The 25,805-nt window shown below is 42.8% G+C and overlaps 1 protein-coding gene across 1 annotated transcript in view; it reads right to left on the reverse strand.

Moving 5' to 3' along the window:
- COL22A1 (collagen type XXII alpha 1 chain) overlaps window positions 1-25,805 on the reverse strand; it is a 264,138-nt gene that overhangs the window by 49,292 nt on the left and 189,041 nt on the right. Inside the window, exons 35-43 of the mRNA XM_054984332.1 lie at window positions 24,608-24,661; window positions 23,658-23,711; window positions 22,775-22,828; window positions 20,345-20,398; window positions 18,766-18,870; window positions 9,379-9,423; window positions 6,998-7,075; window positions 1,760-1,795; window positions 288-341 (exon numbers count right to left, since the gene is read on the reverse strand). Coding sequence (XP_054840307.1) covers window positions 288-341; window positions 1,760-1,795; window positions 6,998-7,075; window positions 9,379-9,423; window positions 18,766-18,870; window positions 20,345-20,398; window positions 22,775-22,828; window positions 23,658-23,711; window positions 24,608-24,661 — 534 coding nt within the window. The remainder of the gene's footprint in view (window positions 1-287; window positions 342-1,759; window positions 1,796-6,997; window positions 7,076-9,378; window positions 9,424-18,765; window positions 18,871-20,344; window positions 20,399-22,774; window positions 22,829-23,657; window positions 23,712-24,607; window positions 24,662-25,805) is intronic.

Genomic DNA, 25,805 nt, shown 5'->3' on the forward strand with positions numbered 1-25,805 from the left:
CACGTGCAGAGAGCAGAGCCACAGTCACGAGTTCACCAGGGGTAAAAGAGACACAGGAAGGTAAGGGAAAATAACGAATCTGGCCACTCGCATAGACTTGTGTAATTCATCTCGTCTATTTCAGCTCTTAGACAGAGACCGTAAAAATAGGGGGGTAATTTAGGAAGGAGCCAACCAAGCCTCATTCCCATAATGCTCTATGAAAGAAACCAGGCTAAAAAGTACAATAGCTTAAATCTCTATCATTATGGAAGTTACCCTACCACAAACATCCATTTTGTACTTACATCCTGACCCGTTGGTCCAGGAGGGCCTTGGATGCCTGGTGAACCTCGGAGACCCTGGTCGGAAGAAGATGAACAAATAATTCTGATATGTTATTTCAGTAGTGTTCATTTCTCATGTTCAGTCAGGGGGGTCCATAGATTTATATTTAAAGAACAGATATTATGTGAGCACCCTGCACAGATACAAGCATAGTTCTACTGATTTGGGTGGGGGTTTTTTTTGGCCTGGAAATACCTAACTCCTCACTAATTAAAGCGATCCCAGATACTAGAGGGGTAAAATCAATTGTTTCTTCATCCTCATTTTGCCTAGGTGCAGTCCCCTTTCTTCTTCTTAGTTAAAGGGGTAAAAAGAAAATCTTGGAGGGGAACAATTTAAGGGATGGAGAGATTCCCAAATTATCCCTCCTGCTCTCCCAAACTTGTGTTTAATATTACAGGATTATGCATCTCCCCCCCCCCCCCCCGCCACACACACACTTTATCAAGCAGAGGCAGGCCCATTCTTTATGTTTGGCAATGACTGAACCACCTTATATGACCTGACAGCTTCATACCAGTAACAAATCTACCCACGCCTATCGTAGATGTTCTCATATCACCTCCATCCGTAAGATTCTGCAGCTCATGGATTTTGATCAGCACGGCAGCCTATTTAGTGATTTAGTAGACTGGGGAAAATGAGGATTCTTGATGCCCAAAAACAGAATCAAGAAGCCAACAGCACTCAACTAGCCCAACAACTGAATTCTTCATTAGCTTCCATGATGCCCACCTCTCCAGAAAGAGAAACACAGACTTGGAATATGGAATGTGTTGCCTGTTCAATCTCATAAGCAAGCCCAAGAGGGAACTAATGGGGCATTGCGGCTGAGAAGCAACATGGGGTCACAAGCTTGCCCAAACTGTGGACAACTCGGCTACAAGAAGCCTTGAGCGCCACTATGAAGTTACACTCTGGATATAGGAGTGATGGACAAAAAAAAGGAGATGACCAGATACAGATCAGGCCTGAGGAAATGGATCTTTTCCATTGCGGCCAGTGCCCTCCAACCCAATGTAGACTACAATGTCAACATCATCTAGGTAGTTAGAAGTAGAAGGTGACTTCTGCCAAGTTTTCCATTCCCATTCCATCTTTTGGCTAAGACCTTAAGGATTGTTGATGGATAAGAATCCAGGAATCCTCAGCCTCCCTTATTCCAAAAGAAACCCCTCTAAGAACTCCAGGGGCTGGGGATCAATTTGTGTTGATCCTTTTTCATAGAACTCAGATTAACATCTACTCTAGAATGGACTAGAAGGGCCACAACATGGACTATTCACACCTCCACCTGGAACAGTCTCAATGAAACACAACATAATTCTCCATTGTCCTCGCCATCATTTCAGGCAAAAAGCAAGCATGTAAGCTTTTCCCCTTCCCACCTTTCCCATCAAAAGCAGTGTATAGGTAGAAAGACATACTGTACCAATGGCCCTTTCTCTCCAGGAGGTCCCATAGGGCCCTGAAAACAAACATAAAAAAAAAAGATTGGAATTTGTGCATGTTGGTTGAACTGTGCTAGTTACTGTGAATACAGCTGGGCTTTGCCATAGTAAGTGGCGGAATTGGTTGTGTTCAGAGTAAGGTTGTGCATTCCAGTATTCCTGAGCCAAAAATATACCCCAAATTTGCTGTTTCAGGTCAGCTCAGGGATATTCAAAAAGTCATAAATGCTCTCAAAATTCCAAGAGTAATTAAAATTTATCTTACAAAATTTCAGGTGTGTTTTGGGGAGGCCAGGAATCGGAAGAGCAAGAGTGGAAGCTGGCCTCAGCAAACAGCTGTTACCGTTTCCTATTGTCTCTCTTCCCTTAAATTTTAAACAGCCATTATGTAAAATTTTAAACAGCCATTATGTACTATGGGAAGACCCCATCTTTGAAGGCCAGGTATAGCCCCATGTCAATTTTATTTATTTATTTTATTTCAAATTTCTATTCTACCCTCCCCGCGGGCGGGCTCAGAGCGGATAACATATTAAAATACAATAAAAATTCATCTACATTAAAACATCATTAAAACAGCAGTGTATTTCTATTAATACACATTTAAAACAGGATGGTGGACAGCCTTCACAGGGAGGGTTAAGATTTTATACACCCCTTTTTTCCAGGCCGGCGGAGGCCCAGCCTCAGCCATATGCCTGGCAGAACAACTCTGTTTTGCAGGCCTGGCAGAAAATTAGGTCCTGCCGGGGCCTGATCTCAGCAGACAGAGTTTTCCACCAGGTTGGGAGCCAGGACTGAAAAGGCCCTGGCTTTAGTCGAGGCTAGGCGGGCCTCCTTGGGGCCAGGGACCACCAACAGCTGTTTGTCTCCTGATTGGAGTGTCCTCTGGGGAATATATGGGGAGAGACGGTCCCGTAGATATGCTGGACCCAGTCCACACAGGGCCTTATAGGTCAATACCAGAACCTTGAATCTGACCCAGTACGCTACTGGCAACCAATTTAAAGTTTAAAAGGAAAAGAAGGACCGAATTGGCCCCAGAGTTACCTGGCTGACATCAGCTCACTGGCAGGCCTTCCTCCTGGTTCCAGAACCCACTGACAGCATCAGAGGTGGCGTAGCCCACCTTGACAGCCATCAAATGGCCTTCCCATAGAGCATAATGGTGCTTTAAAATTTAAAGGGATGAGAAACTTAGGGCCAACTCTCTCTCTCTCCCCACTCCTGGTGCCTCTAGGAGGTGATGCGTAAAATGAAAAAAAAATGGGTCTGCAATTCCAGAATCCACCCCCACCCCCAAAAGAACACTGAACTGGTATCTAGACCCAGTAAGAAAACTCCTCAAATTTTGAACTAACGGAACCAGCATTCTCCTCAAAAGCCAGACCTGAAATCTATCTGAACTTTTTGAAGTGCACACCCCTAGTTCACACAGCTATTTGCCTTCCAAATATAAGCAACATAAAACAGGTGGTTGCACATTTCTGTGAATGGCAGCTATTGCTGTGTTGCTTCTGAATAATACTTGTCAGTCGAGGAGGACAGAAACTGCAAAAAGGAAAAGATGTTAGAAAGTTGCCCCGTGGCAGGTGTTGGCAGCTGTCACAGAAATGTTGTTTTCTCAGGGCCAAATGAGACGGGAGACCATTTCCCTAGACAGTGTGATGTGGCACCAAACCGAATCTAATTCATGTCAGTTGGGCAGCAGCTGTTGCAAACAGATTTCTCAAAAGCCACAGGAGCCCAGATCAGTTTGGGACTGCAATGTGGGGAGAGCAGGAGCTTCTGCATTCCCCCATGCCAATTTCTCTGACCCAAAATGGCCCTGGGCATAGTGTTTACCCACTGGGGGCTGCATACGCACTGACGGGGGGTAAATAATGCCCCCGTGGCCATTTGGGGTCAGGAAAATTGCATAGGGGAATGCTGATGCCCCTTCTCTCCCTGAACCATAATCCGGATCATAATAAGATCTTTGTGGCATTTGAGAATTAGGTCCCAGTAACTGCTGGCTGGCTAACATGAATGACAGTCTGGTAGTTGGGAGAGCTGTGGTTACCGAAGGCTTATACTACATAGGAATTGGACACCTTCACTGCTACAAACTGACTGCACACCAAAAGGAGATGTTTACATTTCCAAGCAAAGGAATGTTTTGATTGCCTCTATGCTAATTGCATTCTGCCTTCTTGTGATTTATGACCCCTCCCTTTTCTCTCTCTTTCCCCCTCCTCTTCTGTATCTGCCCAGTTTTGATCAGGCATCTGATGAAGAGAACTTGATTCTCGAAAGCTTATGCTATAATAAAATTGGTTAGTCTTAAAGGTGCTACTGGACTCTTTTTGAGTCTGGTAGTTGGAACCCAGAACTGTCTAGGCCAGAAGGGGGGAGGTATAATATCCCCATTATGGCCTTTAATGCACATATGTTACACTTAAGAGGGAGAGAGATAAATCATGATGGGAGACGGACATGGAGTTGAGCTTGTATTATCCAATACCGCACTATCACTGTGTTGTGGTGATAATTTGCAGCTTGATTGTCTTGTCCAGACTGGTTACAATAACACAAGAATTAGCCTTGTTATGGAGAAGGAAATTGCTTTTTCTGAAATGCACTTTTTTAGATATAGCCACTGATTCCTCTTTTCTCCCTTTTAAAAGTGGGATTTCTCCTTCATTTCTCTTTGAAGAGGAAACAAGTACTCTTTTGTAACTTTAGCCCTTGCTGTTGTTTTACACAGCACAGGGTAACTAACACTCTAGCAGGAGGATAGCAAGGTTTGGGAAGACATTGCTGCTGAACCTCTGCTGAACCTCTTTCTACTCTCTTTGAATTTCTCTTTGATGAAAATGGAATTGATTTGGAACAGACTCCAAATTCCTAAAAAGAGGGGGGGAAACAGATTGTTGACTTTCCAGGAGAAATTGGGTAAAGATAAAGTAAGAGAATGTCTCTTAACAACACTATGTACAACATCCAATACTGGATAGACGGAGCCATGGACATTCCACACTTTCCAAGGGATGTGTAGACCATAAGGCCTTCCAGTCTTCCATCCGTTTACCCTGCTTCTGGATGTCCTTCATAGCATAGTTGAAATAGGCCTACAACTGTGGCCCATATAGGGCATCCGTCTTTCCCTTCACAGTGCGAGCTGAAAGTGATTGGAAATATGGTCACATACTTTTCTTCTGGTCTCATTTTTGGTCAACGAACAGATTTTCCATGAGGCAAAAAGTGGGATGAACAACATGACACCATAATGACCCATTTTTTCTAACCACCTTTGGTTTTCTGCAATAACAATCACTGGTTTTCAGACAAAAGAGTGGATCCAGTGATGTGTGTCCATGTACGTCCTGAGAAGAACTATAAAAGCATATCATTGATACAGGGCCGGACAACTGTACAGTATGTCTGTAGTGTAAAATTCAGTATATTTGTCGCTGTGGACAATATAGTCCTGCTCCAATCACCTTGGGAAGTACATTATTGTGAGTGAGAAGTTGTTTAAAATTTGGGGGCTGCCTGTCGGCAAGAAAAGGTCTGCCTTCCCATGCTTGTGAGAGAAGAGTATCATTGTCCAGCATAGATTGCAAGTTATTAATGATCCGTTGAAGTGGTTTGACCTGAAAGCTTCATGTGACCTTCAGCAGTGTCCTGCTGCTTTCCTTTTGCCTGTTTTATAGCCGGTTATCTCCTGCCTTCAAGGATGCAAAGGGGAGGGACTTTGGCTCATTGGAAGAGCCTCTGCTTGGCATGCAGAAGGTCCCAGGTTCAATTCCCAGCATCTCCAGTTAAAAAGGACCAGACAGCAGGTGATGTGAAAGACCTCCTCTTGAGACCTTGGAGAGCCCTTGCCGGTCTGAGTAGAAGATACTGACTTTGGAGGACCTAGAGTCTGATTCAGTATATGGCAGCTTCATGTCTGTTCTTGTGTATGTTCACTTGATAAGCCTCAGAACTTTTAAAATTGATTCCCGCTTTATATTCTTAGAACTCCAACACCGAAATCCTTTTATCTGCATTCATTAACATGGAACTATTTTAATTTATGGGTACTCATACACCAAAGTCATCTTTATCATTATCGCAAACAAACAGGGCCAACTGCAATTTATCTAACAAGGTATTTGCAGCAAGTACAGTAAAATAGTTTGAAAGAGCTTCTACGGGAGGCGAAATGTTAAGTTTTCCCTACCTCCAACAAATTTTAAAGCAATCCACCTTGATGTGACAGGCAGCCCTCTGGCTTGAAGACAGGAAACTTTGAGTACCCAGGACAAAAATTTATCTTTAGAAAATAGAGAGCAAGAATAATGTTGCCAGATTGACTTTGGGCCAAGCTACAAGTGACGAATGACACTTGAACGGCAAGTGAACAGACTCACATGTATTCTTCCCTGTCGCTTGCCCTCCACTTGTTCACTTGCCCTTGAGTGGAGGGAAGTGGAGGGCAAGTGAACAGGGAGGACTACATGTATGGGCCAAGCTACAAGTGACGAATGACACTTGAATGGCAAGTGTATTTCTCCCTGTTCACTTGCACTCCACTCGATCCACTTGCCGTTCAAGTGTCATTTGTCACTTATAGCTTGGCCCTGAGTCTGTTCACTTGCCGTTCAAGTGTCATTCATCACTTGTAGCTTGGCCCTTTGTCATTCCCAAAGTGCAGTCATCTGAGTGGCTTTCTGTCAGAGGTGCCCCATTAGTAGATAGTGGGTCGAAATTTTTAAAAAACTTTAAAAAATGTTTTTAGTTATTTTTCTTTAAAGGGCCAAGGGATGAATTTGGACTTCTACATATCTAGTTACCATCCAGAACCAGGAGCATCTGTTGAGTTTGGGCAGAGAATGAGGGACCAAGAGGAATTTGGGTGGCCGTACACTTTCTTGACCTCTAGAACAAATTCAAACGTACAGGGACCATTGATGATTCATTGTTTGGGTCAGGGGCTGAAGCCATCAAGTTTCATTATATTGATAGTCCAGGGATTAGAATTTAATGTGACTGTATCTCTCTTTCCACCCAAAGCTACCCACAGGCCACAGAAAGATGAGACAGTAGCAGGCTCTCAAAGAATCAGCTTTCTGCAACCTGGTCATGCAAGTCCACCTCTGGTCGCAATTCCAACTCTGTGCTATCATACCAAGAACTAGTTAAGGATGCTCATGGTGTATCAGAGATGATAGGGCAGAGTGTTTGGTACTTACAGGCGGTCCGACGACTCCAATACCTGGAACACCTCTGTCTCCTGGCTGGCCAGGGACACCGGGGGCTCCCCGATCTCCCTAAGAACGAGAAATAAAAAGATAGGTCAGAAAAAAAAATACTCATTTGATAGAGTGATAGTTATGGCTAAATGTTATTGTAATGGCTCATTAAAATCCACTGAGTAGGCTTAGAACTTGAGCTTCCCTTGATGTTTTCAATTGTAGAAAAAAGGGAATAAAGAGAATATATTAATCACTTTGGCTTGTAAAAAATAAAATGTGTCAAACATTCCCAATTACAGATTCTAGTAGATTTTGAAATATTTTATTGTGTTCACTCACGCATTCATTGTGGGTCAAATGTGTAAACTGAATCAAGCGCAAGAGCAATAGGTTCTTCTGGTTTCCAGAACAAGGCAACTGAGCAAAGTGCTGATATGAATCATGAAATCCCCCTCCTCGATTTTCCAGAAGCAATATTTCAAGTTGGAAATATATATATTGGCTTCCCCCACCCCAAGGCAGCAAATAAAATGCACATACATATGGGATCACGGAAAAAGATTGTTAGAAATAGCAAGAAAGACAAAGTTGCATGCCAGACAGAGAAACAAAGACCTATCGGCAATAAAGTTGCAGATTTATCAATGTGCTTGGTGTTTATAAGGACTAATAGAAAAATCACCGCTTAAAGGTGCTTGCAATCTAAACTTTGATGTCAGGAGAAGGAGAGAGGTTCAAGTGGAAAGGAATAACATGTATACATTCCATACCCTAATAGATGTAGGAGGAAGGAGAATTCAGAAAATCGTACATTGGTAGGAAGATATACAAACATGGGAGGTCTGGGGTGATAAGAGGATCTCAATTCAGATTTTGCTACATGGTTAAGCACAATTGAGAGCAGTCAGCCCGGCCTCCGCCATTTTAAAAGCAGTTTTTACATAACTGCTCATGATATTAAAAATGTACAGGCCTCTGGGATTTAAAATGGCTGCAGATCTGCTACCAGGGAGCCCCTGTTGTTGCCAGATCCTGCCCTGGAGAACCAGGCATGTAAGGAATGCCGCATTGGAATGCAGAGGTATTGTGATGCAACTGGCCTTGCTATCCACCCAAGCTCCGGAAGGCCCATAAAGCAATAAAGGTCTCGCTGAGTCACCCCCACTTAGCACATTCCTCTCCCTCCTCCCGTGATGAGTTCTTCTATCCGTGATTGAGGAACTGATCAAGTGGCATTCATAAGCATGCACAGTCGTTCCTGGCACAATGCATCTCCTCCCTAAAAACACTTAACCTAGCTCTGGTGTGCTTCATCAGGAAAACTGTCCCTTTTGTGCAGCACTGGAACTAGTTTTGCATCTGCTTTCACACACCCTGGCAGCCATCAATCAAAGTACTTAAATCCTTAGTTACAACCAGGAACCGACCATTGGACTCTTTGTCCTACCTGCCAAGAGGACTCTCCTCCACTCAGGGCATGTTTTACCTATAAAGGTAGGCTCTAGCCACATTCAAACCATGCAGGCTTCCTGGCTTCTCCCTTAGGGTCACTTCCCTGAGTCTCCCTCTGTTCACGCTTGCTCGCTTTCCTGGATCCACAAGCACTGTTCCACTTCTCTCTCTCTCTGAGCTGACGATGCGAGACATTTGAAGCTTCTCTCCAGACCCCCCTCTCCAGGATAGGTAGATATAATTACTCCCTCTTGCTCTATTCCCAAACCTCCGGCTATATTTCCCAGCACTCTGTGTGAGTGCGTGATTATTTCCCCCCAGTAATTGGTGTGTACGTGCATAAAGTTCTGTTCTTTAATAAAAGTTATTGACTGATTTGAAGCACCAGACTTGCTTGGCTTATTGGGATTGGGACCCCATAGACAAAGGTGATTTTGTTCCAGTTACCGCCTCTTGTATAGCCGCCTTCCTTGCGAGCTAATTCCCCCATAAATCATATTTATGCAAGGAGACCATTTCAGGTAACACAGTAACTAATACAGCAGAGAAAGTTTTTTTTTTAAACACCTATTACATGCTTGAATGAATTAATAGGGGCAGAGGTGTGAAAACTGGGTTTTTCATGATATGACCTGAAAATTCATCAGCAACATATATATATTGCTTTTCAGAGTATCTCACAAATCTTACTTTCAACAGAAAGCTGGAAAAGTTATAAAAGTTGGAATATTGCTTCTACAACACCATGTATATTTTTGCAGGGGACTCTTCGATTCTTCAGCAAAACCAATTAGAAGGTTCCCAAATCCCAATTGGAAAATCAACTTTCATGATCCGACTAACTCAGGAAAATTTGGAGGAGGAGGGCATTCTTGCCTTTGTTTTGGAAGACTTGTCTTCCAGAACATGATAAGGGAAGTACTTACTTTGTGTCCAGGGGGTCCAGGCAAACCAGATGGTCCTCTTTCACCCTACAAGCAGACAGTGTCATAAAAGAAAGCATTAGCTTTGTCTTCTCAAATAGAAAACATGATACAGCCTGTGGAGAAACGCCATTCCGTTTGTGGAGTTAACTTTCTTTTTTTTTTTTTTTTGAAAAATTTTTATTGGGTTAGAATCCATTATTTCCACATTTACATTCAATTTTCCCCAATTTTTTCATCTCTAACCCCCTCCCTTCCCCCCCCTTTTTGTTGACTTCCAACAGCTTTCCAACCCTTTATCCCCTTTCCCTTACTTTTATTAGCTTCCTCTATCTAAAACAAATATATATTCTCCATTATTCTAAGCAGTACATCCTTAACTATTTTTAACATTATATGCCCAAACTGTAAGCCTTTGTTTCCATCTTAGATAAACAATTTATCCCAATTTTTCAATTTCAAGTATTTCTATATATCATAAACCATATAGATCATACATTCGTTTATATCAAACAATTTGACTTATTCTCTATATATATTACTCATTCTATCTTTTTATAATAGTTCTATATATCTCTCCTCACGTAGTCAATCAATTTGACCCATCTATATCTTCAGACATTCAGTTTGGTACAAAACTTGTCAGAAAAAAAAAAGAAAATATTGTTAGTTAATCGCTCCTTATATTTAGTCCTTATAATTAATTATTTTCTCTATGTTCTGTTTGTTAACCTATATATATCTATATATATGTCAATCTATTAATCTGACTGCTTATTAATTCACATTTATCTCTTCTCCCCCCGGTAAAGTCTCCCCCCTCTACTTCAATACTTCAGTAGTTCTCAAACTGCCACAGTTTTCCTCCCACCTCCCATTTCTTCTCCAGGTATTGTTTCAGCTTCTCCCAGTCTGTGTTGAACTGCCCTGAGTCCAGATCTCTCAGTTTTCTTGTCATCTTGTCCATTTCAGCCATATACAGCAATTTGTAAGTCCAATCTTCAATAGTTGGCACTTCTTGTACTTTCCATTTTTGCGCATACAAAAGTCTAGCTGCTGCTGTCATATAAAATATCAACGTCCTGTGTTGGGCTGGAATTCCCTCCATTCCCAAGTTCAGTAGCAGGAGTTCTGGGTTCTTATTAATTTGAAATTGTAAAATTTCACTCATTTCTCTTATTATTTCCCCCCAGTACTGCCTGGCTACCTCACACGACCACCACATATGATAGAGGGAGCCCTCATGCTTCTTACATTTCCAGCATTTATTAGAAGTATTCAAATTCCCTAGCGCAATCTTCTTTGGTGTCATGTACCAACGATAGATCATTTTGTAAATGTTCTCTTTGATATTAATACATGTCGTTGTCTTCATTGTAGTTTTCCACAAGTATTCCCATGCCTCCATTGTTATTTCTTTATTAAAGTTTATAGCCCATTTCACCATTTGTGTTTTAACTATCTCATCCTCGGTATACCACTTCAACAGTACTTGGTATACCTTGGATATTCTTTTCTTATCTTCTTTAAGAAGGGTCTGCTCTAGTTCCGAATTCTCTATTCGTATACCTCCCTTTACAGAGTCCGAATTATATAAGTCTCTGATCTGTCTATACTGGAACCAATCGTAGTTAGGTGATAGTTCCTCTTGTGTCTTTATTCTAAGTTTGGATGCTTCAGTTTTAGTTATTTCTTTATACGTTAAACATTGTTGTTCATTATCAACAGCTCTCGGGTCTATCACCTCATATGGAACCACCCACAAAGGGGTTCCTTCTTGTAGATAAATTCTGTACTTCTTCCAGATTATGTATAGACTTCTCCGAACAAAGTGATGCAGGAACATCGAGTTGACCTTTACTTTGTCATGCCATAAATATGCATGCCATCCAAATATTTTTTTATATCCCTCTAGGGCTAATAGTTTCTTGTTCTTTAATGTCATCCATTCTTTCAACCAAACTAGGCAGATTGCATCATGATAAAGTCTCAGATTGGGCAGTTGCATTCCGCCTCTTTCCTTTGCATCTTGTAAAACTTTCACTTTCACTCGAGGCTTCTTGCCTGCCCAAACAAAATCTGATATTTTCCTCTGCCATTTTTCAAATTGTTTGGAGTCTCTGATGATTGGTATTGTCTGTAGCAAAAACATTACTCTTGGTAACACATTCATCTTAACTGCTGCAATCCTGCCCAACCATGACAAATTCAATCTATTCCATTTAATCAAGTCTCTCTCTATCTGAGTCCATAGTTTTTCATAATTGTTTTTGAATAGATCTATGTTCTTTGCAGTTAATTCGACTCCCAAATATTTCACTTTACTTGTTACTTCACAATCCGTTGTTTCCATTAACAATTGTTGTTTCTGCTTAGTCATATTTTTGCATAATATCTTTGACTTCTTTTTGTTAATGAAGAAACCTGCCAAGTCTCCAAACTCCTTGATCTTATCTATCACTCTTGGCATGTTCTCCAATGGGTCCTCTACAATTAACATTATGTCATCCGCAAATGCTCTGACCTTATATGAATAGTCCTTTATTTTTATTCCACGAATTTCATCATCTTGACGTATTTGTATCATCAGAATCTCCAATACTAAAATGAACAACAATGGAGATAACGGGCAACCTTGTCTTGTTCCTTTACTTATCGTCAATTTCTTGGTCAATTCATCGTTCACCACAATTGCTGCAGTCTGGTCTCTATAAATTTCCTTAATTGCTCTGATGAATCTTTCTCCCAATTGTAGCTTTTCCATAGTGGCAAACATAAAGTCCCAGTTTAAATTGTCAAACGCTTTTTCAGCGTCAACAAAGAAGAAACCAACCTCTTTGTCACAACGCTTGTCATAATATTCAATAGCATTGATCACTGTCCTTAAGTTGTCTCTTATTTGTCTGTCTGGCAAAAAGCCTGCTTGTTCCTCCTCTATGACTTCCGAGAGCCACCCCTTCAATCTCTCCGCCAATATCTTCGCAAAAATTTTATAGTCATTGTTGAGTAGCGATATAGGTCTATAATTTTTCACGTTAGTCAGGTCTTGGCCCTCTTTTGGGATCAATGATATATTCGCTTCACTCCAAGTTTCTGGAATCCTTTGATCCCTTAAAACCCCATTCATCACCTCTTTTAGGAGTGGTGCCAGTTCATTAGCCATTGTCTTATAGAATTTAGCCGTAAGTCCATCTGGCCCTGGCGCCTTTCCTAGATTTGCAGATTGTATTGCCTTACTTATTTCCTCGTCAGTTACTTCACTATTCAACTTATTTCTCCAAGCTTCCGAGATTTCTGGAAGTTTGGTTTTCTCCAAATATGACGCTATTGATTCTTTGTTTACTTCTTTTTTATTATACAGCTTAGCGTAAAATTTATAAAAGGCTCTACTAATGGTAGCCTGCTCCAAATACGTTTTGTTATCTTCGCAAATTTTATTTATTATCTTCTTTTCCCTTTTCTTCTTCAATTGCCATGCCAGGTACTTCCCAGGTTTATTAGCACCCTCAAACGCTTTTTGATTCAGTCTTTTGAGATTCCACTCCAATTCTTTATTGCTCATTGCTGTTAGCTGTTCTTGAAGTATTTTAATTTCCTGGTATACCTTCTTTTTCCCTGGTCTCTTTTTTAGCTGTATTTCTTTGGCTTTTATTTTCTCCTCAATCTCTTGTCTTTTCTCCTCTTTCTTCTTTCTTGCTCTACCATTTAAGTCCATTAGTATGCCCCTTACAACCGCCTTGTAGGCATCCCAAACTTTATTGGTTGGTACTTCTTTATTCACGTTGTATTGTATAAAAAACTTTGTCTCTCTTCTCAGTATTTCCATATTCTCTCTTTCCTGTAACAAGTCCTCATTTATTCTCCATGCTTTCCTTTTTCTCTTTTTTCCAAATTTCCACATAATTGGGTTGTGATCTGAGCCTACCATAGGCATTATTTCTACCTCCTTAGTCCATAATACTAAGTCTTTTGAGGCCCAGATCATATCAATTCTTGATAATGTAGAATGCCTTGCAGAATAAAAAGTAAACTGTCTGCTTTTAGGATATTCTCTCCTCCATACATCTTCAAGAGTCTCTTGTTGAATCAACTCAAAAAAAAGCTTTGGTAATAGTCCTCTTTTCTTTTGTGCCGTTGTAGTCTTTTTGTCTAGTTCCAAGTCTGTCACTCCATTGAAGTCTCCAGCAAGAATTATCTGGTCGTATGCAAGATCGTCTAAATGCTTCCTTAAATCCTCAAAGAAGCTTTCTTTTGCACCGTTAGGTGCATAAAGTCCGACTACCAACACTCTCTTTAAATTCCAAATACATTCCACTGCTACAAATCTAGCTTCCACATCTCTCATAACAACTTTTGGCTGTAGCTCCTCTTTTATGTACAACACCACTCCTCTTTTTTTCTTGTTGGAGGCCGCTACATATTCTTTGCCCAATTTTCCAGATTTTAAATATTTTACATCCTGCTTTCTGATATGGGTCTCTTGCAAACAAACAATGTCACATTTTTGTTTTAGTAGCCAGTGAAAAGTATTTTTCCTCTTATTCGGTGAGTTTAGTCCATTTACATTCCAAGATAATACTTTACACTCCATACTCATGATCTTGTTGGTAAGTCTTTTTCATTGTCCTTAATAAATCGCTCCATCTCTCGCTCAGATCTGATGCGTTTTTTGGCCCCTCCAAACTCAAAGGACACTCCTTCCGGTAACTCCCATCTGTACCTGATTTTCATGTCCTTCAAAATCTGAATTAGCACTTTATATTTTTTCCGGTCCAGTAACACTGATCTGGGCAGTTCCTTCATTATAATAATCGTCTTGCCATCAATCTCCAATGGATCTTGAAACTGTTTTGTCACAATCCTCTCTTTCATATTTCGTGTTGTAAACTGCACAATCACATCTCTTGGTAGTTTCCTCTGGGTTGCTATTCTCGAATTCACACGGTATGCCACATCTAGGATAGCCACAACTTCCTCCTCCTCCTTCCCCAGGTACTCAGCCAACACCTCAGTCATCTGTTCTTGCGCTGACTTTCCTTCCACTTCTGGCAAGCCACGAAAACGTAGCTGCTTCTCCATATGTTTAGTTTCTGCAACTGACATTCTCCCCTTCACCAATCTCATCTCTGTTTGTTGCGTGTCTGCTAAATTCTCCATCGCGTCTTCTACTGTTTTAACTCTCTGCTGCGTTCCTTGTAATTCACTTCGTATTGTTTCCATACCTTTTTTCACTTCTGACAGCTCCGATTTTACTGTCTGTGTAACCTCTTTAACCTCTTTTATCAGCTCCAATTTCGTGTCCTTAAGTTCTTTAATCATATCTAAAAGTTTTTTGTCCAGGTTTTTATCCAGGTTTTCTATTGCCGATTGCCACTCTTTTTTTGACATCGTGGGGCTTGCTTTAGCTCGCTCCCACGAATCCGCTCTCTTCCTTAACTCCGTGGCGTAAAATTTAACGTTTTTCTATTTTAAATGTCCCGGTCTTCTTATAGAAATTAAATTTTAAAGAGTCCAAAATGTCGGGCGTCTTTTCTCTATGGTTTCTCTATGATTTTGTAATCCAAGATGGCCTACTTCCTCTTCCGCTGAAGCCGCGACCCTTCCCCTTTCAAAAATGGCGATTCCCTACTTCCTGCCCTCCAGCAAGGGCCGCTTCTCTCCAGCCACTCTATTGTTATTACGCACTTCCTGTCTCCCGTCTTCCCACAGCAGATCTCGCGATGGTGTCTTTTTCTCACAGCTCCAAAGCCACAGGTATTCAAAACAATAGTCCCATTTCTTTAATAACTTCTTTAAACTTAGTCTCTTTTTAAATTCAATTCCTGCCGAGTCTTCCCCTCCTTTTCACTAGTCTGTTGCAGTTTAAAAATCTACTTTTTTTCCTCTCTGTTTTTATCAATCTGTCCCGTCTCAGAAGATAATGATCTTTACCTTCTCTTCACTTTTCTCGGGTTGTAATCGCTGTTTCGATTTTAAGTTCTCCTCTCAGCTTCTTCCCCCAATCGATGCTTGGGTATGTAGGTCTTATGCCAGCCGAATTGGCCCCAAAACTGCCGCAGAGATTATAGCCGACCCGTCGCAAGGTGGGACCTCAAGGATCGGGGGGAGACTCGTTGTGTAGAGCCCCCCCTCGTCCGAGATCTAGCTCACCCTAGGGTCTTGAGCGTTCTTTGCCTGCTCCCCGCCTGAGAGCAGTCGGCCGCGGGCTATTTTCACCCCGCCGGCCGGTTAAAACGGCAGTCCGGTCAGCTCCGCAAGTGGAGCTGCGTTAGACCTCCATGGATCCCAAACAGGAAGTCCCGTTTGTGGAGTTAACTTTCTATGGGCTGCAGAGGGGCGGGGCCAGTTCTGGAGTAGAATGTGATTGGAGGGAGAGCGAGTCAGTTGGTGGAGGGGAATTGGGAGTTGACAGTTGGTGGCTGGAGAGTGGAGGGAGGGATGGCTCTGAGGGGAGATGGAGATCTAAGGTAACCCCAGATGTCAAAGGATGGGGCCTGCCCTACACAACATCTAATTAGGGCATGAGGGAGATAGAGTAGGGGTTTCTATTTCTGTTTTATTATTCCTTCCATTCACTGTATATTTGCCTGTGTATAGTTGAAGTTAAATAAATGGTTTTTTTGGAATTTATGAAGGAAGAAGGCTCTTCTGTTCCACATAGTCCCCCAACTGCTTGGGCCCACTAGCAGAGGAGGAAGGTTAGGAGGCTGTCCCGCCTAACCAGGACCCCCTACAGGGACAGTGGTGGCAGCAAATACCCGGAGACAGAGAAGAGAGACAGCCCCTTCAGGTGCCTGGCCAGAGGCGAAAAGGGAGGGGTAGGCAGAACAGGAAATACCAGTGGGAGGAAAGGCCCCATTTCGCCACACAGCCCATTCAAGCAACTCTGAAAAGGGAAAGTTGACACCGCCTATAGTTCCTATGCACATTCTTTTGACCCAAACAAGGAGAGCAAAACCCCCAGCTTTGCTTCCTGATATTCTATTATGACCCTTTGCCCCCCCATATCTATAGCCATTTGTCCATTATCCATTACATGTTTATCTCACTGGGCAAAGCTACAAGTGACGAATGACACTTGAATAGCAAGTGTATTTCTCCCTGTTCACTTGCGCTCCACTCAATCCACTTGCCGTTCAAGTGTCATTCGTCACTTGTAGCTTTGCCTACCCTTTCCTCCAAGAAGGTGAGGATGGTATACATGAGTCTACTCTCCTCCCCCATTTATCTTCATAATAACTCAGGAAAGTTGATAGATCAAGATAGCCATGTTAGTCTGACTGTAGCAGTGGAAAAGAGTAAGAGTCCAGCAGCACCTATAAGACTAACAAAATTAGTAGTAGGGTATGAGCTTTCGTGAGCCACAGTTCACTTCTTCAGATACCTTCAAGTATCATATAGGTGCTACTAGACTCTTGCTCTTTTCCTCTGGAAAGTTGGTTTGGCTGATTTAAGGTCACCAGAACTTCAAGACTGGGTGGGGAGTGTACCTCCATATCCTCCATATCCCTGCCAAATTTCAGGTAGACAAGAGGGATAGTCACCCGACCAGATGAATATAGTGAAACCCATTTAGAATAGACGCATTTGTGCAAAAGAATTTTGCCTGTCCAATATGGCTACCCTTCAGAACATCATTATTGCAAAAGTGCAAAGATGGATGGAGAAGAAGAATCCACTGAACGTCTCAGCTAGCCAGAGAAACTTTATTTTGCTTGAGAGAAGCAATTCTGAATACAGATGTAATTCAAAGGAAATGAAATCTGCAGGTGTACGGGTCTTCACCAAGGAAATAATTACAGCTCTTCACTTACAAGCAACCGAAAATTAAAGTGTGAATGCTTTTGATTAGGCTAAATATAATGGGATTTTTGTTCGTTCGTAATCTGAGGCCAGGAGAACCTTGCAAAGTAATTCTTTCTTTTCCTGTTATTCAGAGGTTCTTTTAAACAAAGTAGACACAACGGGTAGCTGCTTGCCACATTCATGATGCTGTACAAGGAATGCACCATACCGAGGAAGGAAGGAAATTGATGGGCAGCAGATTCCAGATGGACAAAAGAATTTACTTCTAAACACGAGAACATAATTAACTTGTGGAATTCACTGTCAACAGATGGGAGTGCGGACTGTTCGCTCAAATTGCTTTAAAAGACAAATTACAAGAAGAGGAGTCCATCAATAACTAGCAGCCACAGTTGTTAAATGGAACCTCCATGTTTAGAAGCTATCTCATCTGAATAAGAACATCGAAGAAGGCTTGGGACTCTGCTTATAGCCCTTCTAGAGGACGCTACAGGGAACAGGGTGATTGGCCAGAATGGACCTTAGTTCTCATCCAATTGAGATGCGGCAGCTTTTGAAAGTCTCCCGTGCAGATTACACCCTGGGATTCTGAATTATTCAGTCTCCTTTACGGAGCAGCAGCAATGAACTAGTGGAGTACTGGACTACAGGTTTTAATTTCAGACTTTGTTTGCATTGCTGCACATTTGCAATGGACTTCAGTTTGCATCATTTTACTACTGGTTATTGATGAACGTGGCACATATGCATGTCTTTACTCAGGGGTCATTTCGTAGAAAAAGAGCTGGAGGAACTCATTAGCATAACTGATTAGCATATGCTACGCCCCTTGCCATCACCGGAAGTGCGTCGTTAGCATAACTGATTTGCATATGCCACACCCCCTGACATCACCTATCCTGGCTGTTTTGGGCCCAATCCTGGCCATTCAGGGCCGAAATTGGGCCCAAAATGGCAAAAAGGTGCTGAAAATGGCCAAAAAGGGGCCCATAATGGTCAGGATCAGGCTGCTGCTGAGCGGGAGAGTGATCCAACACCTGTCAGAGGCCTGATCCGGGCCATTTCAGCTCCAGTCCAGGCTGAAATGGGCCCCAAAGGGCTGAGAGTCAGGTGGGCGGGGCCACCTGTCATGTGACCTCTTTGGGGAACTGCTGGAACTGCATTCCTGTGCGTTCCCTCTCGAAATGAGCCCTGTCTTTACTACTTCTTTTTTTTTTGCTGGTTATGCGTGTTAATCAAATCACAGTACAAATAAGCAACAAAAAAAAACCTACCAAATCTCTATGCAGAATCATACCGACTTTCACTTTTTGTTCAATATTATAAGATGTTTTTGTGTGGTGTTTTAATAGCTGGTCACAAGTGTTCTTACAAGGAAAAACAATGTGAAAAGTGCAGCAATGGTAGATGTGCTATTCCTAAAATTAATAATGGAAAATCTCCTAGTTAAAGCAGAAGGCAATCGGAGTGTAATGCAGAGTGCACAATCTATGGAACAAGAAGAAAATGGATTGGAAGACATCCTCTGTCCTCTCGAGTTTGAGAACTGGTTCTAGCTGTATAAAGTTAGAGAGTTGGACTCACTCTTTCGCCATCTCGAATCTTGCCAGGTAACCCTGGTTCTCCAGCAGCTCCAGGCTCACCTGCCGGTCCAGGTGCTCCTGGTTTTCCATCCTTCCCAGGATCACCCTGCGGAAGACAGGACAGCAACTGGCATTAATTAGGAGAACGCAGACACCTATGAAGCAGAACAATTTCTGCATTTCAGAGTAAAGCAATGTTCGCCCATTCATATTTGTTTGGGGAGGGATGCTTTTTTTGTACTCTTCTGGGAATCACACCAGCTTTAGGACTGTTCTGCATGGATAGTGCTTCAAGGTTAATTCATTATGTTCAAACCCCACATTTCTTCTCCAGTTTGTGGATTTCAGTATCTGCTGATCTATCCTGTGTCAGGGTCACCAGATACAGGGATGGATCCAGACTACATTTCTGCAGTTGGAAGGGGTGTGGTAATTTCCACCAACTCCCTCTTCCTGCTGCAGACACCCAACTTTGCCTCTCATGCCATTCCTGTGGGTCCCCTTTCCCCAGAAGTAGCAGTTGGGGGAAGTCCACGTACTGTGCTGGTAGGGGGGAACAAGAACATTCTGCATCACTGACAAAAGTACCCTGTGTGAGTGGAAAATTTAGCCTGGATCCAACCCACAGTGATGGCCACAAGCATAGATTGATTTGAAGGATTCATAGCAGAGAGGTCCATCAGTAGCTACTAGGTAGGGTTGCCAGCCTCCAGGTAGTGACTGGAATTACAACTGGTCTCCTGGAATTACAACTGGTCTCCAGGCCACAGAGATCAGTTCACCTGGAGAAAATGGCGACTTTGGGGGGTGGACTCCATGGAATTATGTCATACCAAGGTCCTTTCCCTCCCCAAACCCCACTTTCTCCAGGTTTCTCCAGGTTTCACCCTCCAGATCTCCAGGAATTTCCAAACTTGGAGCTGGCAACCTTACTACTAGCCATAGTGACTAATAGGAACCTCCACATTCGAAAGGGCTATACCTCTGATTCTTAGTGCCAGGCGGAAATATCAGGGGAAGGCTTCAGCCTCTATGCCCAGTTGTTGGACCTCCAGGGTAACTGGTTGGCCACTGTGTGAGACAGGATGCAGGACTAGATAGACTACAGCTCTGATACATCAGAGTTCTTTTGTTCTTAATGTGGTGGATACAGATATTTGTTTACTCCACCATTCCATCAGCATTCTGCTCGTGATGGATGAGCAAGACATAAGCAGGAAGGACTCAAGCGTGATCTTGTAGCACTTGAGGGTTCCAAGCCCCCCGAGTTCTCAAAACAAAACCAGTTCTTCCATTGCAAAGGCACATGGCTCAAGTGTTCGCAAACGGTCGATGAAGCAGGTAAGGTCAGACAAAGAGAAAATATTATCTATGCAGAAAGAGAAAGAGCCAACGAGAACATTTTTCGCGGACACAAACGTCTTTTCTGCAGAGCTATTTTTTCTGCATGGAGAAGAACTCCATTATCTGAGCCCCAAACTAGTACACACATACACACACACACACACTGACTCATCTGCTATTTTTGACAACTATACATTTCCAGTACAATATAGATAATTACTAAAGCATTTTTGAACCTTGTCTCCTTTTTGTCCACCATCTCCTGGTCGGCCAGGATCTCCAGGTATACCCTGTAAAAAAAAAAAAAAACACAGCACTTATTATTTGGATATTTATACCCCGCTTTTCTTCCCAATGGGGGCTGAAAGCATTTTACTGCATCAGTCTCTTCTCATCCATTTATCCTCACAACATCCCCATAAGGTAGATTGGGCTAAGAGAGACTGACTGATGCAAGGACACCCAGCAACCTTTCATGGCAGTGTGGGGATTCGAACCTGGAAATTAAATGAATTAATTAAAAAGCATGGGGAGTTAGAAAGGCGGTTTGTCAACAACTGGCAAATATATTTTTCATCGGAGATAACAACGTTCCCGAGATCCAGTAGCGGTTTGAACATTGGCTTGGAATGGGGAGGCCCAAAGTCATGATTAGAGATGGGCATGAACAGAAAAAACAAACAAACATGATGTTTGTTGTTCATTGCCATCCATGAACAGGGACTCACAAACAACCAAGAACATGGCCCTGTTCACGAACATGTTCACGGTTGGCTGTTTGTGGGGGCCAGCAAGCTCTCCTCCAGCCATCATCCAAGTCAAGATCCCTACTGCACCACTCCCAGAAACCTTACCTGAGCAGGCAGCAGGAAATGTACCAATAATAAATAATAGCTTGGCCCCAGAGCCTGGCAGCAGCCCTGGAACTTGAAGGGGTAGATCCCTATCCCACCACACACAAAGAAAATTCAAGCTCCAATGCACCCTTCCCGTCTCTCAAAAAGCCAACAGCAACTATCTCTCCCTCTCCACTGTCTGCAAAGTCAGAGCTAGAAGCCCTCCTCCCCCCTGCTCTTTGCTCCCTTGTTGTAACAAATTTGGAGCTCCACACTTGAAAGGAAGACCTGCCTATCAAGCTAAATTGGGCTTTGATTGGGGTTTCCAGGGCAACAGCAGGAGTTCAGACAGAATCCAGACAATCCCTGCCTGAGTTGCCAAGGGAATTGATTGCAGGTGCCAGACTGTCTGGCTTGACGAACAGCAACAAATGTCGATCCGGCCCTGATTCTCTCTCTCTCTCTCTCTCTCTCTCTCTCTCTCTCTCACACACACACACACACACACACACACACACACACACACACACACACACAGAGCAGAGGGGGGGATCTATCCCTGCCTCTCCAAATAGAGAGAGACACCCCGTCAACATGTTTCAGCCAGCTTTTTAAAAAAAAGCAGGGACAGAATCCTCCGTTCCTCCCCACCTGATTTTAAAAGCAAGCAGCCAGTCTTCAAAAAGCATATTTTAAACACACACACAGAACTGTGAATGAGGTTTTCCCACAAAATACAGTGTTTTAAAAGCAGGTTAAAAACAGAGAGTGACAGACAGAAAAACACCCATTCCTCCTACAAAGCCCCGTTTTTTTAAAAAGCAAAAAAACTTTTGTGCCCATGGCTTCAGAACACCCCCTTCCCCTTCCCTCCCCTGGGTTGCTGCTCCGTGGTTGGAAGCAAGCCTGCTAATCAAGGAAAGCTGGGCTTCCATTCGGTTTTCTAGGGTGACAGAAGGAGAGCAAACACAGCTCAGGCATTCCCCTGGCTCTGTTGCTAGGGGAATAGATTATTGGCGCCTGAGTGTCTGGCTCTCCGATTATATCATGATGCCCCCCCCAATCAAGCCCCCCCCCCCCGAACGCTGGATCGGTCACTGTGGACGGAACCGATTAGCTGAGTCACAATGGCACAAACACCATTATCGGGGGTTTTTCACATCGTGAGTCCGATCGTGCCCATCTCTAGATGTGAGTATCCTGGGCCACCAGCAGTCACAAAGTCAGTTGACTACTGTCATGTCTGAACCCCATCCATGCCAATTGTTCTGAATCAATGTTTCATGCTACAGCTTGATGTCATGTTACCAACGTCATAACTGTTTCTTTCACAGGCTTACTGCAGGTGCTTTATATAACGGACTGCAGAAACATTCAGTGCTTCTGAACTTGTAGGCTGCTCACTCCCATGCACTGCTATGTCTCGACTTTGACCTTTTGCTTTCTCAGTGTCTCGACTTGATAGTATAAATATGCGAGATGTTCTCACACAAGTTCACGCCAAAAGTCCTGTTTACTGTTGGGAGGGGGAAGGAGCAAGCATGTAGGTTAAGAGAAAGGATTTTCCCACGTGTTACTATTCCTGTCAATCTTGCTCTTACTGCTTAGATGCTTACCTTGCTTCTGAGTAATCCTATGGGCATATATGTGGACATGATTTGATTACTGAATAAAACCATTTAACCAAGATACTGGACTTCTTATTGCAATGGTACAGGGATCTGTCTGCCATATCCTGTCATCCATAGCCTGACAAATACATGGTATTGTCCCGTTCAGAACTGCCATTGATTCAGACAACCAATGGTCTACAACCTGGTTGGTACATACCACATTTCCTGGCAAGCCACGAGGACCCGGGGGGCCTGCAGGCCCAGGAGCACCCTGTTAGGAGAAAACAGAAGTGTGTTTGCACTGATAAAAAGTTAAAGAGGATCTGATAGGGTGATCCGTTAATGAGAACAACATGAAGAGGATGACCGTGACCCCCCTGAAATTCTACTGTTGACCGCAGATAGCGCCATCTTAACTCAATAATACTTTGTTTATTTATTGTTTATTTGTTTGTTTGTTTATTTATTGGAAGAAACAATCCAAATGATTCTAAGCCGAAAGTCTGTGAGCTTTCCATTTTCGTATCGATATTTGCATTCTCGGTCCTGGCCCTAGCCTGGTGGAACACTCTGTCTAATGAGACCAGAGCCCGGCAGGATTTATTGTCTTTTCTCCGGGCCTGTATGACAGAGTTGCTCCACCAGGCGTATGATTGATGCTAGGTGGAGCCCCCCTGTCCAGTCGGGCATGGTCTGTGCCCTCCCCACTAGCGACATCCTCCATCTGTTGAGCTCCACTGTAGATGCTCTGGTGAAGGTGAAAGGGAGGTGCCTTGAGTATGCATATAGTGCATTTTATTATGCCGCTGAGTATACGTGTGTGTATATATATGTATTTTAAATGTTAGGATGTTTATATATTTATAATTTTAAACTGTAAATTGTTAGATGTATTTTAAATGTATGTAAATTGTAATCCGCCCTGAGCCTGCTGGTGTGGGGAGGGTGGAATATAAATCTAATAAATTAAATTAAATTAAAATTGTTAATGAGGGAGAACTTTTCAGATTAAAAGTAGGTTTCTTGTTTGTCAAACGGATACTTCTGATGGCCTTTGGATACCTGGGATAGCAGCTCCTTAGAGTAAAGAATTTACTCACAGTCTCTCCAGGGGCACCTGGTCCTCCTAGTGGTCCTTCCTGTCCCTTCATACCCTGTGGAAAAAGAAATCAGTCGGACATGTAACTGGACTACATTGCTAGGCTGTTGCAGCCACAGGAGGGAGGAAAAAAATTCCTCGACTCTCAACTCAAGTGCCAAGACGGTTGCTACAGCTTCTAGCTTCACAAAGGAGCTTCAATGGATGAGAAAGAAAATACCATTCCCAGTTTCACTCACAGAGAGATAATAAAACCAGATCTCTAAGCTGGAAGGCACAAGAACAATGATTAACGACCCATCACTGGTGTCTGAGGTTCTCGTTCAGAGCCGAATAAAGCAGCTTTATAGAGGCCAGGCTCACCCAGAGACATTTCAGACTGTCACGAGCCACTCTAAGAAGAATTGTGGATGTGTGACTTTGGACACTTGGGAAGAAATCAAAGTTCTTTATGTTTGGCTCAGTTGCTTGAGGTCTCTGTGCTGCTCATCTTCCATACAAGCCTCTGCCTCTTGGAATTAAGGGTAATTTTTTGAGTTGGGTTAGAGGGCCTTTTTAAATAATGTAGCAGACATGCATATGCAGTTGCCAACCGCTACATGAATTTCGAAGTTGTCACACACCCTGTTTTAGGTGGGTAGCCATTTTGGTCTGCAATAGAATCCTGGAAATCTTGTTGGTTATTAAGGCACTACCATACTCGGATCTTGCTGCAGTAGGAAAGGGCAAGAGCTCAGTAGCACCTATATCATTCGTTAACACACAACACGTTATTTTCCTCTACATCAGCCAGCCGAGAATATCTATCATTCCCTGGTTCCACACTCACAAAGTTCAGAAGCCCTCCTATGCATTGTGCCCTCCAATCAGTCATTCCACGCATGTGCATGCTTTGATAGGTCTGCAGAGAAAAATGCTGTCAATTAGCCAAGGTCAGCCTTGGTTGCTTACCTGCTGGCCTGCAAGTCCAGGTGGCCCTGGCTCACCTGAGATACCAGGAGCTCCCTGTTGAAAGGAGAGCATGGTGAGAAAGCCATAAATGCTGCTGGGAATTTCTTTGGGCTTGCTTCAAGGAAGCGACGTACCACCCCCTTTTTGAACCATGAGGCCCGCTGCCCTATTTTGTCTTCCCTTCCTTCTTTCCCTTTCTAAGACCGAGAAGAACCTGTGGATCTAAAAACTACACACTGGGGATTAAAGCCCAATAGTCAGTGGGTCCCAGAACATACATTCATTCATTCATTCATTCATTCATTCATTCAATCTATCTATCTATCTATCTATCTATCTATCTATCTATCTATCTATCTATCTATCTATCTATCTATCTATCTATCTATCTATCTATCTATCTATCTATCTATCATCTATCATCTATCATCTATCATCTATCATCTATCTATCTATCTATCTATCTATCTATCTATCTATCTATCTATCTATCTATCTATCTATCTATCTATCTATCTTCCTCCCATTATAAAGGAAACATCCAGTTCAATACCAGTTTCTGTGCTGGTGGTTTTCCAAAGACAGACATCTGTACTGATTTGTTACTATGGACCATGTAGAATAACTAGGTAATGCATGAAACAAATGAAATTGTGCATAGAGCTGACTCCATAATAGGGAGATGCTTGGGTTGGAACCTTCTAACATTTTGATGAAGCTTGCAATAGTTTGATGTCGGACACAACCCCCATAATAACATCTGATTTATATACCGCCCTTCAGGATGACTTAACACCCACTCAGAGCAGTTTACAAAGTATGTCATTATTACCTTCACAACAACAAACACCCTGTAAGGTGGGTGGGGCTGAGAGAGCGCTGAGAAGCTGTAATTGACCCAAGGTCATCCCGTTGGCTTCAAGTGGAGGAGTGGGGGATCTAACCTGGTTCTCCAGATTAGACTTCTGCGCTCTCAACCACTACACCAAATTGACATGCCAACATGGCAGCCATTTTGTGGTGGTCCTCACCATCCCTGTGGTGGCCATTTTGTTACAGTGCCTACTGCTTGCTCTAAAATTCCAAATTTGCCTATAGGTTCAATAAGGTTGGTGACCCTTTGTCTAGTCCTTACCTGGACTGGCCTCCTTCAAAGTAAACTAACTTAAATAACACCTCTTTTTTGTGCTATTTGCTC

This window comes from Eublepharis macularius, chromosome 7 (genome assembly GCF_028583425.1).
Source record: "Eublepharis macularius isolate TG4126 chromosome 7, MPM_Emac_v1.0, whole genome shotgun sequence".
Lineage (NCBI taxonomy): Eukaryota > Metazoa > Chordata > Lepidosauria > Squamata > Eublepharidae > Eublepharis > Eublepharis macularius.